The sequence below is a fragment of the Nipponia nippon genome, unplaced genomic scaffold, assembly GCF_047370975.1.
Source record: "Nipponia nippon isolate SJK-2023a ecotype South Korea unplaced genomic scaffold, ASM4737097v1 scaffold_9, whole genome shotgun sequence".
NCBI classification, from domain to species: Eukaryota; Metazoa; Chordata; class Aves; order Pelecaniformes; family Threskiornithidae; genus Nipponia; species Nipponia nippon.
The window spans coordinates 28,585,259-28,602,590 of NW_028262413.1; the positions used below are offsets into that span (position 1 = coordinate 28,585,259).

Genomic DNA, 17,332 nt, shown 5'->3' on the forward strand with positions numbered 1-17,332 from the left:
CTCTGCTTTCCATAGCAGCTACAGAGCATTGCTTTGACCTGGTGGAGTGATGGGAAGTTTTTGCAGCCGATTCATTAGTTTCCGAAGTTGTGCTAAACACAATTAATCGGCCTTGCAGTTGTTTCTCTTAAGGTCTTCTGGGTATTTTCTGATACTGGAAGTTTTTGGGTAGCTGTTGTGGATGGATTTTCTATTTTTCGATAAAAATATCGACTCTTTGAAAGGGAATCGGGTCCCTTCCTGATACTGAGAACTACTGAGGTGTGAAATAATTTCCCAGGAGAAGTGGCAGAAAGCCCTAGTATCTGAGATGTTTAAAAGATGACTGAATTTAAGACTAGAGGATAATAATTGTGCATGAGCAAGAAAATGACTGAGTGATCTAAAATTAGTAATTCCTGCTCCTCTACAATACATAGCACGGTACAGGAAGTTCTGTAAAATGTTCTGCAAAAAAACCCACAAGCTACTTTTTTTCCTGATGATTGTCAAATGCAAGTTTTAGGTACAAATAACTGCACAATGCCTTCATTAGCCTTTATTTGAGAAATACTGCTACCCAAAGCTTCATTTAAAGATGAGAACAGCCCTGTTCAGCCTGTCAAGTACTTGTAATACTATTAGGACTCAGTGTGCTAGTCAATAATAAGGAGTCCTATAAAGAGGAAGCACTTGGAGTAAAGCATGGGGATAGTTGTAGCGTAGTCCTTTCAAGCTTTTCTTATTATAGGTAGTACATAAGTTCCCTCCCTCCAGTCTCTCTGAAGGCCTGACCTTGGGAGCAGAACTGCTGTCAGCAATCAATGTCATATAAACAAACAGAAACTTCACACCACGTCAAAAATTTTAACGCATTAAAACCAAATATTTCATTTTTGTTAGTTGTTCCAGCTCTGAATAGACCCTAGTTTTCTCTGATTTTAAAGTGTTTACTCTGGACAAATGCCCTTCATTGCCCATCTCTGTAACTCCTTAAATAACGAGAGGATGCTGAATAACAGAAAGCGAAGTGTCCTCTCTCTGCTTCACAACAGTTACAGTGAGACATTTGCTCTGATAAAAATATCAGCACAAAGCCAGTCGCTACCCAGACCAGGCGTGGGTTTATGGAAACATAGTAAATCAGCTCTGCAGCATGCTTTGTTGGTATATTCAGCCTTCTGTCTATGCCAAGCTATAAAATTGCTGGATCAAAGTGGAGCTGGGCCCAAGTCCAAACTTCCCCCAACTTGAGGGCAACTTGGAACCATATCCCAACTCTGAGACTTGGCTCTGCCTCTAAATCAAGCTCTTATAATCTCTTAGGAAAAGTCAGACCCATGAATTATCCACTAAGTCACAGAAGGGCAGCCAAAGCTGTCTGTTTCTGAACACGTTTGCTCTGCCTGCCCTGCATTGCCAGTAAAGAAATTTAGATGGAGCCTTCCGTTAATCCTGGAACGCTGATCTTAGCCTTTGGTTTGGGAAGAAGCCATCCCTCCTTAATCCACTATTTTAATTTCAAAATAATTTTTCTTCTCCTTCCTTTTCTCCAATTAGGTCTGTGAATTGAGACACCAGGAAGGCAGAAGCCATCTCCAGCAGCCTGTGCTAGGAACCTTGCTATACTTTACTGCATTGCTCAGGGGCAAGGGAGAGATGGAGCACTAGGGGAGGAGAGGCTTGCACGTTCTCTGGAGCGAGCCTCGGTGCTCCCCGCGCTATCAGGTGCTTGGGTTAATGCAGCAGTTTCCCTGTCAGCCTGGATGTGCCACCGACGAATCGATAGCAAGTGCTATGGGTGATTGCCTGGCACCTGCCTGCCGTGGTGGTGCAAGGGTTTCAGGTCAAGGTTTCCCATAAAACATGAACACGAAACCATGCTCACACTGAGAATGATAAATTGACATAAAAAGGAGACTGCAATTAAGAAAAGAGATATGGGATGGATGAGGGTAGCAGGCCCCAGGGATCAACAGAGCTGTTTTGTGTTTAGATTGAGGTCTTCTCTTTCAGACTTGTCTTCTGTGACCCCAAATCTTCATCCTCTGCCACCTTATTACTGTATTATTACTTGTTACAATAATGACAAAATGTCTCATTATTGCTGCTACCGTCAATAATAGCATCAGTTTATCAGCAGTGTTTATTAAGTTAAATTCCATGCCAACATATATCTTCCCCTCCCGACACAATTTATACATGATCTAAGATAGTAGTAGAGGAGACAGAGAAAATATATGTCATTTTAATGTATTTCAGTAGTTCCATTGATTTGTTTCAAATCAAGTCCCTTCAAAGAGGTTTAAAGTTTGTGTTCCTAAGCTAAACCTTTTTCCTGCTGCAAAAGTTAATTTTTGGTGTCTTTGCACTTCACATTTGTTCTGTCACAGTCTCTCAGTGTCCATCAGCTTCCCAGAATTGCCAAGCCACTATCCTAAACATTTCACAACCTTTTCCTTTCCCTTTTTTTCCCATCACTTCGTTTGTTTTTTGGGAGCAAATATTAAACGTTGTTAGGAATCCTGAAATTAAAAATTTCTCAGTAAAGACCTACTGGCAATTCCCAAATAGAGATTTCGTGAATCCTGCTTTGAAGGACTATGGTGTTTCCCCGTTTTTGCTGTACATTGTGAACGCTGTGTAACGCACTGAAGCGAGCAGCTTCGTAGGCAAAACACAGGAGTCTGATATTGCTTCCAAAATACTTTCCACTAATAATAATAGAATTCCTTACTTGATTTCTGTTTGTCCTCCTGCTTTTCGGGCGATTTGAATCAGCTCTTTCCCATATCTCTCTTCTGCTTGTGCTCTGTTAAAACAAAAACTTATTTGACTTCTCTTAGTGGTGCCAGGATCATGTTTACACAAATCTTGTAATTGCATCTGAGGTACAAAACATGAGAAATACAGTTTCTTTAATTTCTCTATTTCCTCAATCCTAGTGCTATTAGTTACCTCTAAAATATTTTGGGTGAGCTCTTTCGAGAAGAAATGAGGGAAAATGAAACCCATCTCCATGGCTTTGATTACTGGGGAGTGCTACGTACAACTCTGTCCCCCAAAAGCTGGATTCAATTAGAAGAGGTGTACAGAAGTCTAGAGAAGACGCTGAGAACAGAGAGCCTGTTTTGCAGAAGAAATCTAAAAGATGACAGCTGACTTGACCCATCAAAATGAAGGCTGGGGGGGAGTGAAGAGTAGGTTCCAAAGGATCCATTTAAGAAAGGTTGCGAATAAATGGGAGCTGGGAGTAGCAGGAAAGTTTCTAACCCTTAGAAACACGAGGTGCTGCTTGAACAGCAGCAATGGGGGCAGAGGGGGAAGTAGCCTTGCGATTTGTAAGGTGAGGCTGTGACAGTTTTATGGAGGGAACAATATGATGTGATATCTCACCTAATGGGGAACTGTAACTAGTGACTCAGGAAGGTAGTTCTGTTTCTATGGTTAATAAAGAAAAACAATTATTTCTTTGCTGTTTTCCCCTCCCCCAGCTCTGGAAGAAATATCTATTCTCTGTTTAAAAAAAAAAAAAAAAGTATTTGTATTTAATGTATTATTTCCTTTCTTCTGGGTGCAAGACTGGGGCGGAACTGAGTTTTCAGTCTTTGAGTAGCTGCTAAAAACTATTGAATGGTCAGTAATAAATAACGAACAGATAGCCTGGGGCTACGATTGAGGGGGAGGGATTGGGGTTAGGGTAAGTCCAGTTCTCAGAAGGGGTTTTTCAAAGCATTTCAAACAGTTTTGAGCCTGAAACTTGGCACCTTAGAGAAAATGTACTCTGTTCAAAAAAGGAATTTTGATGTGAGTGCAAGGCCACGCAGCCCCGCTGGTTTGTTCTTACATCCATCTTCCCACTCGGCTGCGCTGTGGTTTATTATTGCTATTTGCTGAGTTCCAGCGGTTTGAGGGCTGGTCTTTCAGTTTTGCAATACAGCAGCTGTAGGGGTGGGTCTCTGTTTGAGAACATCCAACCGCCCTTTTGACTGTTCCTCTGCGTCTGATGGTTGTGAGCACCACTAGAAACTGCTGTGTTATAGTGGGGTGTTCCTACATCACTGCTTTGGGATTCCTCCTAGAAGAACGGGATGCAAAATACGGTGACAGGCCACACAGAGGCACCACTTTGTTTTCATGTTAGATGTATGAAATTTCATCAAAATGGAAATATACCCCAGAGACACATAACGCTGCAGAAGAGGAATAGATTATTTTTCTGCTGATTTTAATAACAAGAAACATTTTCGTCTCAGAGACTTTGCTTTTCACATCTTGGTGCTGCCTTTCCCACTTTCCCGTACTCTAGCACACAGCTTCTAGGTTCCCCTGCAACCATTGAGAGCTGGAACATATTTTGTGTTTTAAATCTGGGGCTTTGGTCTGGAATACAACTGCTTTCTCACTCCCCAATCTCTTAGGCCCTCCTGTGGACCAGGCAGGGGTATTTGTGAGCAAAAGTAATTGACCTGGGTGGAAAACTGATGAAGTGTTAGCATAGCCAGGGCAGCTGGTTTCAGGACTCAGGGCAGCTGCTGCAGCAGTCCTTGTTGAAATTCTGGCATGAAGCCCATAGTATGGGCAGCCGCTAGGAACACAGATTCATCACGTGCTTTGATCTCCTCCTAGGTCATTCCCATGAATGACATGAGGACAAGCTGAAGCAAACATCTTCCAGAAATAAACTGGAATTAATACCTTCTTTCTGCAACTCAGTGCTCGCTATCTTTTCTCCTTTTCCTCCTCCCCCAACATGCATGTATACACACAAGCACAGGCATGTAGGCATGCTCACTGGAATGTTTTGCGGGTGTGCAAAAGTTCACAGAAACATTTGTTGTTGTAGCTGTCAGATCTGCAAAATAACAGTATGTGTATTTTTTTTTTTCTTCGTGGAAAGTCCTTTGTGCCTCCACCACAAACCAGGATGAATCTTATCCTGCAACTTGCAGAAACCTCTCTGATATGTTTTGGAAAGAAACACAAGCGTATATAGCATCAGATGCACGCTGCAGTGTAGAGCCTGCCTGAAGCCTGCAATGTAGTTCTCATCTCTGAAAGTTATGAGTCACAAAGGAGCTATTTTAAACAGTTAAAGCTATGCTACCGTCAAACAGGTGTGACTTCAGGACTGAGTGACATGCAGCAATAAAATATGCTTCCACTGGTGGTCAAGAAAAGCAATTCAAATAGCTTCAGATTTTGATGGGAGACTCTTCACACTGTGAAATATTCAACTTTCAGTTTGACAGCTCACATCCCCTTGAAAGTCCCAGTGCTTGAAAAGTAGCCTTCGGAAAAACGACCTAAAACCAGAAAACTAGATGGGGACAGCAAGGGAAGAAAAAGCAGGCTGTGACTGAGGAAGGCAGAGCAATATTCATAAGGAGATAATTCTGAGATGAACTGCTCTAGGATTACCTGCTGAACATATAATCCGTCTTGTGTGGTCTTTCCTGCAGGTCATGCATGAGTATGTATGTGCCTCGTGCTACATGTTGAAACCCAGCCACTTAAAAACAAAACCAAATTTCAGATATTTTTTTTCTAAGTCAGAAGTATAAAAATGAATGTCGAAGGAGTCAGAGCAGCTGTGTAATATGTATTTTCTCACCCACAAAATCGTCAGCTGTCCATAGCCGTTGTTGAGAAGCATGTAAAGGATGGACATAATCTACAACATTGTTATTCAAAGTCTAGTAAGGTCAGCGAATGATGTGGGCTGTCTTGGGTGTCTGGGAAAGGCTTTTGGTAGCATCTTATGTAGCTCTGTATTTGAAAAGTGGCCCATTTTTGATAGTTGCAGGAAACTGAAACAGTGGCTGTGGCAACAGCATGTTTGAAGAGAAATGCTCCCTGTAGAAGGGAAAACTTGGTAATGCTACTTGTTGTTGATGTACGTGCTACCACGTGATTCTGGACCAACAACTACCTGAGTCTTAATGGAGCTCTGGATATCTGATTCTTTCACCCCTCTCTTTTCTTCTCAAATCTTTGAAATTTCTATTTGTTATCTACCTTCACAAACCACGTCAAAAGGGTAGGATTCAAATCACTCGGGCTTTTCTACGTAAACTAGTATCGCTACCAAATTCAGAAACAGCCTACTGTTCCTTTCCAGATGCCAAACAGGAGAGAAAATAGAGGCTGTTCAAACTTTTTTCACTCTGATTTTCTTACCTCTGCTTGAGCAAATCCTCCACATCTTTGCACATCTTTCTCCCATCCAACAGCCGCTGTACAAGCACCTCGTAGCCAGTGTGGAAAGTGAACTCCTTGCACTGAAGACAGAAAGAGAAACAGTTGAGCTGATTTGTGCGCATAGTTTGCAGGTTTACCTGGCACCTACTGTCAGTTCTATGGAGCAGATTAACTTTCTGGGAAGTCCAAATGGACCTTTAGATTTGCCCAGAGCAATGGCAGCTGGGGCAGGGCTAAGGGCACAGGTATAGGTGAGGTTTCTCCGGAGTGCAAATCTGTAAAAGTTTTTATTAAATCAGGGTTGTTTTTTAATACTGAAAAAGTGAAGTGGGTTGTAAATTTTGCTGTGGAAAGCAGCGCTGGCTGTCTTTTTGGGGAAGTCACCTTTAGTGTTGGGTGTGGAATCTATGCAGAGCAGAGATGTATAGTAGCTCTTAAGAACATCAGCTCCTCTTCCCATACGTTTTCTAAAAATGATCAGAGTCAACTCACTGCCACAGAGCTCTCAGTAAGACAGTGACCTGCTGTCTAGGTGCTAGTGGAGAAGTGAAGGAATCTTGTGCTAGTGCGAATATCAATACATGGGGTAGTGGTTGCGCCACTTGGTCGCTGGTGGGTTTTTTAATGGGAGGATTCATAGCACAAGGAGACAGTTTGCTGCTAGACGACACTTGGGTTCTAGGTGTGCCGTTAGGTTTTCCTTTGGGATTGCTGTAACAGCTCTTCTCATTGTTTGAATCACTCTGGTGTAAATTCAACATGACGGGGTTTAAAAAAAAAAAAAAAAAAGTAGAACCTAAGCATGTGGAGAGCTTGGGAATATGGATCTGCAGGAAACTGCAAGTCTGTGTTTCTGAGACGCTTGCCAATGAGTGCTCCTTCCCTTGCTTTTGCATTCACCACCCAATCTCCTGTGCAATACAGGGGATTTGCTTGTGCCTTTGGGTATTTTTGCAGCCTGTCCTGCCCCATGTAGCAAACGGAGCCAGCCAAGGCGATCTGCAATTTCCAGCCAGCCACACCAGACAGGCAAGGTCATGGAGCTGGGTGGAGTTTGCTGCCCCAAAGCCAGGGCTCTTATCTCCAGCCGGGGCTCTGCACGCTCTGCGGCTCAGGGCCACGTTCCTCTGCTGTGGTCTAGGACTGCGGTTCCCTCCCCATCACACAAGTTCATGCGTCAGGCTTGTCCCTGTCCACGTGATCCATCAGAGCATACCCCCATGCATCTCAGACAAAAATGAGTAATGAGAAGAAAAGCAATTAGTCTTGCACTTCTTTCATCTTTCTACCAACTTCCAGGTTGCACTGCAGCACTGGTAAATCAGTCACAAGGAAGCCAGGGCTGCTGAGGAAATGCTGGGAGCCCAGAAAGGGAAGGGAATAAAGTTGTGACGTACTCTGAGTGTGGCACTGGGAGAGGATTTCTGTGTTCTGCTCCTGGTCCTCCCACTGACTCACAATGGGATTGGGACAAGACATTTTTACTTTGAGAGCCTCAGTTAACCAATACATAGTGAGAATGTTATTGAAAACGTAGTGGTGAATGTTATCTGAGCTTTATGTTATAGCATTATGGTAAAATCACGGACTGTGTAACCATAAAGAGAATGAATATGTTCCATCCCTCAAGCAGTTTATGTACAATACAAGTACTTATATACGAACTGAATACAGTTTGTACATCTATCCACTGTCCCCAAAGCAGTTATCATTTAATAAATGCATTAGTATATTGCTTTCCACTATGAGTGTGAAGCAGACAGCTGTTTAAGCTTTGGGACTCAGGGAGGATCCTCTGGCAAGCAACTGTTGGACACTTGAGTTTGCAGCTTTGCTTCCTTATTGCTGGGACTGGAGAGGAATAGGGCGAGCGCTGGGGATGCTTTTTCAAGAGCAGGGATAAATTTCTGCAGACAATCTTTGTAAACCTAGAGGTTGTAGTAACATTTCCGGCGCTACAGTTTCTTGACAGCAGTAATTCCTTCTTCCCTAATGGACACTCTTATCGTGAGCAGTGGGGAGAAAGGAAAGACAGTAGGATAATGGTTCACAAGAGACATAGACAAATGCCTCTACCAGCAAAGTGTCTGCGCTATAGAGCCAGGCAAGATAATACTGTAGATAAAAGAAGATGGAGAAGGTGCCATGGATCCACTGTTATCACTGTTGCAACCACAGGAAAATGATAGGATTACATATGCTGATCTGATGTATATGATCACACCTTAAGAAACAGGATCTCAAAAAAAACCAAAACATCGGTTTTCCTAATGTTTCCAAGGGCAAGTTACACACACACATCCCAGGGAGGGATCCTGCTGTGAGATAAATGAAAAGAAGCAAGTTTCTGCCATTCATAGAGGAAAGTAGGAAAGGTTCTTGATAATACCCTGGCAATGGACTGTCACTTCCCCCTCTTGCTTTTTTTGGGGACATCTCAATAGCAGAAGGCATTGCTGCTGTAAAAAAAAAATCTCATTAATTGCTCCTTCTGCCTGGCAGAAACCACTCTAGTTAGACACTCCACAACCAACTCACAGCCTAAAAATTTTGATTGTATACTTCCAGATGCAATTAACTACATCCCATAGCTGTGTACACAGCTTCCTTGTCACAGAAATGCTGCCCAGAGGTAAGTGAAAATATCATATGGGTTTGTATCACCCCAGCAGTCAGGCACACTGCCACAAGCAACAAACGGAGAGTGGTAAGGGTGCTGTAAAGTTACTCTGCTGCTTCTGTTCAACATATCTCTTTGTTGAGTAAATGCTAAAACTCACTTAGTGTCTTCCCCACCTCTTTTAAACCGGTGCAGTTGCTGTAATGAAAGGATCACAAATTCTGTATGTCTGAGAGAACCACTTATTAAATTCCCTAAATGGTGAACACGGCACCAACTCGTTATCAACCCAAAAACACTCACACAAACACAACAGTGTGCCGGGGGTCAGCCTGCTGACCAGCGACCCTTCTGGTCTTCAACAAGACTGCAATGGACCTAATGGACTCAATTCAGCCATTTGGACATCTTGCTCTCAGCCATAAAAATGCAAGGGGAAGAAGCAATGCTATATTAAAAACTGCATCAAAGTTCACTCTGTCTTGGTGACCAAGAAGATTAATTTTTCAGCATGTCTAACAAGATACTCTCACAGTCTGAGTTAAAGGATCCTTTGTAAGCTATACTGCCCCGGGTAGCACAGCCATGCAGTCTTGTTGGAGCTCTGCAAACAGGCTTGCCTCCAGGACATGCACCAGCATTTTTACTGGCACTAATGCAAAGGGAACAGGTTAGTGCTGCTTGCTCCCCACTGCTCACGACAGATTCTGTGCGCCATCTTTTGCCTTCCTACTTCTTTACTTCAATGAATTTAGAAGTGCGAAAGCCAGATTTTGCTCATCATAACTATAGGAATATTTTAGCCCTTAATGCATATAGAAAGATACCTGTTTAAATGTGAAATCTGTAATAGGACTTGCACGTTCCTAGATCACAGGATTTCTACGAAGCAGGGTATGGGAGTAGCGTTCTCACCATTCACTCTGTGCACTTGCATGCGTGTGTGTATGCTGAGTGCAAACGGCCAGTGCCTTACTCAACAGTTTGGCTTGCTTTGTGTTGCCTACTAACACGAGTAAGATTTGAACTTGTTAAAAATGGAACCACTGCAGCTGCATCTGAAGACGAGCTGGAATCTCCTCTGATGGATGCATCAGTTCCTGCCTGCTAGATTCATCTGGGCTTTGTCCCTGTGGCTGACCTTTGTATAAGGATTTGGCTCCAGCTAAATGCAGGTCTAAAAAGGACTTACTACTACAGGAAATCATTTAATCTTTCTTCATTTTGGGGGGATCCATCTGAAAATTTGCTTTATTGTCCTCGCTCTGTGTTCCTGAAGCATGTGGAAGCCATATTTCAGAAACCACAGCATCTGAAATTTAAACCAGGGCTACCTCAGCCTCCCAGGCAGCAGATCTGGCTGTGGTCTAAATAGCATGCGGCACTAGCATGTCATGGGCTACAGCAGGGAGGGAGAGGAGACATAGCCAGGTGACAGTCCAGGTTTAGACAAGTTTAAGCTGCTATTGATGCTCAACCTGCAATGTTGTTTCCTAATTTCCAACCACAAGGTAGCCGTAAATCATTTAGGCCCAAGTTTACTTACACAAACATTTCCCTTTCATTTCAACAGCTCTTTTTCTTCTTTCATGTATTGTACAACTGTATCCTCTCTCAACCTTTTCTTGAGTCTAAACAAACCTCCTTTGTCCTTTCCTGGGATACTGGTTTTTTTATTCCATTGATTCCCGTGTGTTCTATAGTACCTGTTCAAGGCTGAATAAATCCCTGTGGGACAAGGATGATGCTCTGCTACTCCAGTAAAGTCTAACTGATGCTTTGTACCATGACATTAATGTCTGCTCTCTAAGAAACACTTCTGATACATCCGAGGATTTTATTTGCTTTCTTCTGCTGTCAAATCATACCAGTGGCACCTAACTGATGTACAATCTATTGATATACCTGCAATTTTCTTCTCTCCTGCAATTTTACTTAATGAGGTCCCAGAGTGTATTGGGCCTTTTTGCTACTGATCTCTTACTCTCATTTTGCACCTTGAAACATTAATTTTATCTGCTTTCTCTTACCCTAGGCTTGAAGGTTATCAGATACCTCCTGTACAATATTTCATTCTACCCATTTGTTTCAGCAACAGCTATTTCCAGCCCATCCTTAATGTCTTATGCTGGTATCTGCAATGAATACACTGAATAAAACCAATCCTGAGACCAGCTCTCGAGAACCCTTCCTCCAGTTCAGGCATTTCCATTTCAGCACAAGCCACCAGTGTCTCCCCCAGAATGGGGTCCTTGCCCACGTTACAGTTGTTCTCCTGCTGTGTCTGTTCGGTCCTGTTTTGTTTTTCTTTAATTTCCTAAGAATTTCCTGTGTAGCACCATAGCAGACACCACATTTGCTTTGTCCAGGCAATCAAGACAGCAAGATTGTATCATGTGAAACAACTATCTAGCCCTGATAAGCTGTCTTGCCTTTATTCTATTTTCCATTTACCATTTTGTGTTATAATTAGCATTTGCATTGAATGGTTTTGCAAAGGCTGTTAAAGTCACACTACTCCAGCTAGTGCTTGGGCACCTCTCAGTTGGGACTTTGTGATGATTATAAGAATTAATAAATAGTCAAAGAACTATTTTATTTTTTTAAGAACTAGAAAAAATGCTTTAATTAATAAATGTATTCATTAAATATGTAAAACAATTTGTTTATAATAAAATCTAGGCAGTTGCTTGGAAGAGGGTGATTTGAATCACCACCAGTAATTTGTCTCATTGCCAAGAAAGTGATTCTGCTTAGTCAAAGCATCTGCGACTGTGAAAGAGGATTTACTCATTCTTATTTTAATAAAAAGGATTAGTTAATCTGCGTTGTCCAGCAGACCTATAATCACTCGTAAGAAAGTGTTTGACAAAGGGATTTCAGTGTTGCAGGCAGATTTCGTATAGTCCTGAGATTCATCCATTAATACTTCACATGCACGTTGGTCTCTGCCCTGGAGCCTGGGGTTTTCTTCTCATGGGGAGAATCACAGCTAGTGGAGAGGCAGCATCTCCTCTCCTCTTCCCATTTACAAAAGTTGCCTCCCTCCAGTGCAATGAGCAACACTGTTCCCTCCAGAGATGACAGAAATGTGAAAGGCAGTATATGACTGAAAACCACAAATTTTATTCTCTAGTTTAACCAGAACAGCTTTTCCTAGAACACTTGAAAGGAGGTGTGGAGGACTGCAAGCAGAGATGTTGACAGTAAACACACTGGGATACACTTTCTTCTTTCCATTTCTTTTTTCCTCTGTGGCTCAACGATGCTGCTCCCTCACGTCAGCACTTTACTAAAGAGATAGGTGCCTTGAGACTGCACCTTTCCATCTGGTAGAAGTTTCTCCATAGGCAATCACGCAGGTAAACATCAGGAGTTAATTGTGGGAAAGATTATTCATGGCTGGCTCTGAGCTGGTTTCTGCAGCCGTGAGGGAGAGGCTTGGAGGATTTTGGTTTGGTAACCAAAGGCTGCAAGCGGGAAGGCTGATGGTGTCGGTTCCCTGCCCAGAGGGTAGAAAGTTCAGTATGAAGACAGCTGGGAGGTGAGACAGTTTCTTCTTACCTCCTGGTGGCACAAAGCTAAGTCTTGTGTCTTTAACTAGCTGAGAATCAGCCTTACAGCACATCTCTTCTCTGAGCCTTGTGCTGCCGGGTGCTCAGAGGGTACTGCAAGGCTTTTTGAAGAGCAAGCATCTACATTTTGAAGTCACAAGGGTACTATTGCAATAATACCAAGTAGGAAAGACTAAGATGCTTTACTGGTTACTGAAGTATGGTTTTGGTAAATAGGTATTACAATGGACTGAACTGAAGCAAAAATATCCGGGCTTGTGTGCAAAGCGCTCACTAAATTGTACGTCCTTGCATATCCAACTACTAATATTCGAAAGCAACGTGAATTGATCAAGTCATTGCAGCTGTGCTGTAGGAACTGTGGGCTCTTCTGTTGTGGCTGGTTTTCTTGGAACATTTCTAACACCACCCTGGGACCTGGCTTGCCCACCCAGAACTTTATTTAGAGGTAGTTTACATACCACAATTCATACCTCTGCCTCCTCCTGCAGGATAAACTGGCTTGTCAGCAGCTTAGCATTTCAGCTGCTTTGAGGCTGAAGTTGTGTGTCCTGCTTGGTAGGTGCCACTGCAGCTCCACCTCAGCTTGCTACATTGCTCAGGGGAGCTGCAGTTCTGGCTGTCAGCAAAAAAGGCCTCTTCCCCCGCGCCTCCAGCTGCAAAGCCTGCTCACTTGCCTTTCGCAAGGAACCACGTCCTAGGTGGTACACAGGGAGAATAACCCCCAGGATACAGCACGGCAACAACACTACGCTGACAGGGGAAGAAGGGCTGGAACAGAAAAAACTATGGAGCAGACATCTGGTGTATTGCTTGGTATGTGGCAGGACAGTGCTGAGCTACCCTGCTGATAAAGACAGTATCAAAATCTGCCCGTTAAGTGGTTTGCACATCTAAGGTGGGCCTGACTGCAAGCAGTAGTGGTACGAGCACTGACAGTTATAGCATAGCTATCAGGTATTCTTTTAGCCTAATGATCCTTCATTTAGGAATTATTTGAAATGTATTATCTGCAAATAATCAAAAAATCTTAAAAAAAAACCCCACTTTTTCTTAAATTTGAAAAGATTTAGCTATAAAAGTGCGTTCCTTGTCTTTGTTCTTAATGGTATTTTCCCAAGGCTTTTATCAGAAGTATTACAAAGATGGGTTTTGGACTGAAAATGAGAAATGTTGCTATATCACCTAAATAAAGTGTTCATACAGATTTTCAAAAGAGAAAAAAAATCGAAACTGAATCTGTTACGAGTATCTTTGGAATTTTTTTCAAATCAAACTTTTTTTGCATCATAGCTTATCTTATTTAGCTAAGGTAAGCCCTTGACAACTCCAGTAAAATAAAAACTTAAGATTCATTTTCCCAGGTTCAAAAATGAAATAACTACTGGTATGAGGAGGAAGTTTAGAGAGAACAGGGGATAGTGCGTTTTGAGCAAGCATCATTCTGCCAATATCTTTTTCAACTGTCAGAAAGAAATCCTTTCTATCCACAGTTGTATCATACATGGTGTCTCGGTCCTGGATTGAAAGTAAGTTGTTCCGACTGAGTTATACCTATGAATTATATCATTGCATCATACCAATGTGTATTGGCACCACTTTATAAGAGTGTTTCTTGATCTCAATCTCTTGATCTGCTAGTCTCCTTGTCAAGGGCTCTGTCAAGGGCTGAGTATTTACTGTAGGTGAGTAGCGAACAGATGTAATAGCCAACAGTCAAACAAGATTTATAATCTCAAAGTACATTTGACTGGGCTGGATGTTTTCTGTCATGTCATGGTCGTTCCCTCTAAGTGAACCACTTGCTTTGTGTTTTGGTTTGGTTTGGTTTGGTTTGGTTTGGTTTGGTTTTTTTTTATTCCCCTGGGATACTTAAAAACTTCCTAGTATTTCTAGGAAAATACTCACAAGCGATAACAAGTGTTTTAGGAAGTTTACTGCTCTTTTTCTGTGCCGCTCAAGCTATTCTGAAATAAATAGTGAAATAAACTGGGATAGCAGTAAGCACCACTAATTTGTGTACCTGATGTCCAAGTGACTGTTGAAATCCCTGCTCCAGCTCAGCTGTGATACTAAAGAAGGGTGCCTGGGCTTTACATGGCCCTGGTGCGATAAGAAGCAGTAAGGTATTGCTTCCCGTTACACGAGATGCTGTCCGATTTCTGCTCTACACCAGTGAGACATGAAAGAGCCTTTTTTCAAAACAAAACTCAGGTTCTCAGCCTGACCCTCTGCTGCCTTGTCCTGGAAATGTGTTAGGAGCTGAAAACCCAGCTGTGCAACCTAATTAAGAGGTGAGCACATAAATGGAGGAAGGTCATCAGTGTCCAGAACAGAACACTGCAGCGGAAGCCTCTAACCGAAACAGTCTCCTTTGACCAATGCTTGGTGTGATATGAGTCCTTTTCTATACATTTTCATGTGATAACAAACTGGTTAATGATTTTAAAAGCATACGTCCATGCTGCATACTGCTGTACCATGTAAGAGATCCTTTTTCTTGCTGGCTGGAACTGGTTGGAATGGATGGGAATGTGATGGTTGCTCGTGTTTTCCAAGAGTGAACTGACTACAGAATTTATACGAACTTAAAAAAACAATACTTTTTTTCCACATAAGCAGAAAAAAGCAAGGAAGAGCAGGTGGGCTGGAGATGGCTGCATAACATTTCTGTTATTTCTTGTAAATTCGCTCTTTGCACATTAGAAACATAAACGTTTGCTAAGGATGTAGGTAGCTATCTTGGGACTTTTTTGTGATAATTTCAGGAGTTGACTCGGGCATTTTCAGCATGAGGCTTAGTTTGCAATTTCACTGCAGCCTGTTACCTAAATCTGTGATGTAGTACTTTTCGTGGGGAGCAAACAGTATTTATTGCCAGATATAGCATAGATGTGAACCTTGAATGGGGCCTTCAAAAATCAGAAGGAAAAAAACATTGCTTTTGTAGCATTCCACTTGCTGAGCTGCTACATTGCCGTCTTGCGCTTCGCCCTGTAATGAGGTAGGCTAGAGAACTTCAAATGAAAGCAGAGATTCTCATCAGACGTCAATTCTGCAGCAGCTAGGATATTCAGAAATAAATTGAAATTGAGATTTCACAAATTTCACGGTAACATTGCAAAATTGGTGACATTGAGCAAACCAGTAGCTTCCCAGTGATTTTTTGCTCTCTATGACATTGCGGGTTTTCTCTGAGAAGGAAACGGTTGTTTTAGAGTTCTGCTGACGAGAGGAATTTGCTCCTCAGCTTCCTGAGCCCTCACCCTCCTCACCGGCGTCCTGGACTGCTCATGTGTTATGTATTAGGCATTCTCATAGTCACGGCGTGTTGTTTGGCTCTCTTCAGGTTTTAATCACCCCATGATTTGCATAGCTACAAAGTGACAGCTGCACAAAAGCCTTCTTAACTTTTGCAGGTGGTTTGTTGGCTGGCAGGCTAATGGTGCACAGGGAACAGACTTGGAAAGTCTCGATTACAGTCTAATAAAAGGAATCTGTACTTATTACCTCCATTTTAGCTTCCCTTCTTAATACTTTAATTAAATAATACTCTGAGCATGTGCAACATTTCCTGAGGAAATAAAAAAGTAGCTTAATTCTTGCTCTCTTTGTAAAAAGCGCAAGATTTTATGGTGGTTTTGTTTTGTTCTTTTGTTCTTTGTATAGCAGTGGTTTTACATCTCATAACATGATTAATCACAAAATCAGTCCTCCAAGCTTTAGCCAGAGGACTGGAGAATGTGACAGTGATCTCTGAACTTTCATCTTTCAAACATTACATGGAAGGAGCTTTGCCTTTTGGAAGCCAGAAATAGAGCTTCAGAGACATGCCACGGTATCACCTTCTTTCAGCTGCCCATCTGCCCGTGTCTCATAATGTCTCAATTCAGGAAGCTTCCACAAAGGGCATGAGCAAAGTCAGGAAACAGAAACTTTGTGCCATCCTTTTTCACAAGAACACCTTCTTCGTACTGACTCGGAGAAGAACATCTCTTTTCATTCTGAGATGCTGTCATTTCTTGTTTTATTCCCAGTGTCTTGTATTGTAAAGCAGCCAGGGAAAACAATGTGCCCTCTCTTGAATTGCACATATTCTGCCACGTTGAGATCATGCTTTTGTTTGCCCATTTCCACTAGTTTTCACTGACTTCAGCCTTGAGCTGAAGTTCCTGGAGGTGGGGGTCTCAGGATGCTCCTACCACCTTCAGGACGTTGCATGCTCCTACTGCGCAGCTCTTCAGACCCCTGGTGCTTCTGTGCTAGGAAAAGGAGAGAGGGGCCAGCAGCCAGATGTGCATCACAAGAAAAAGCGTGGCAAAAAGCTAGGAATCCATTCAGGAAATTTGGATATAACGAACTTCTGGAACACCTTTGTGATGGGGATAGTGAGAAATGGGACAGGAGGAAGAAAAATCCCTCACTAGTTTTAAATCAGAGCTTGATGTGGTTATATGACACAGGCTTGAGGTGGCGGCATCCCTTTATATTTTCTCCATGTTGTGACTTTAGACAACAGCTAAATCCATAAATTAAGGTGGCCTCTTCCTGGGAGCCAACAGAGAGGCCTGCAGTGAGCATTTGCACCTGCCTCTCGTAAGGCACAGCACTGTTTTGCCATGGTGCCTTCCGGAGGCCAATGGTGAAATCAGATGTTGCTTCAATCTCTTATTGAATAATATTAGCTACACAAGAGAAACTGGAAGTAAAATAAGGAGGAATAGAATCTTAAAAGTAGAGGATACTTGTGTTTTATACAAAATAATGGTCAGAGTTTATTTTTGTTTCTATTCCTCTTTAGTTCATCCGCTTGCAAGTCTCTTCTCTTTTATAAGAGATCCTCTCCTCCTGCGGACACTGTGGACTCAGTCGCAGACTGCTGTGAGCAGAGCAACTTGTGACTTGCTCAGGACAGAGACAATTGTTCAGAAGGTCACATAGAGCCACTGGAACCAGA

At 42.4% G+C, this 17,332-nt stretch overlaps 1 protein-coding gene across 2 annotated transcripts in view; it reads right to left on the minus strand.

The window, feature by feature from the left end:
* The window catches only part of PSTPIP1 (proline-serine-threonine phosphatase interacting protein 1), a 55,019-nt gene that overhangs the window by 29,556 nt on the left and 8,131 nt on the right, over window positions 1-17,332 (minus strand). The window contains exons 3-4 of one of the 2 annotated variants that reach the window (XM_009469662.2): window positions 6,160-6,260; window positions 2,717-2,791 (exon numbers count right to left, since the gene is read on the minus strand). In XM_009469662.2, coding sequence (XP_009467937.2) covers window positions 2,717-2,791; window positions 6,160-6,260 — 176 coding nt within the window. The remainder of the gene's footprint in view (window positions 1-2,716; window positions 2,792-6,159; window positions 6,261-17,332) is intronic. The other variant, XM_087743335.1, reaches the window with a different exon arrangement.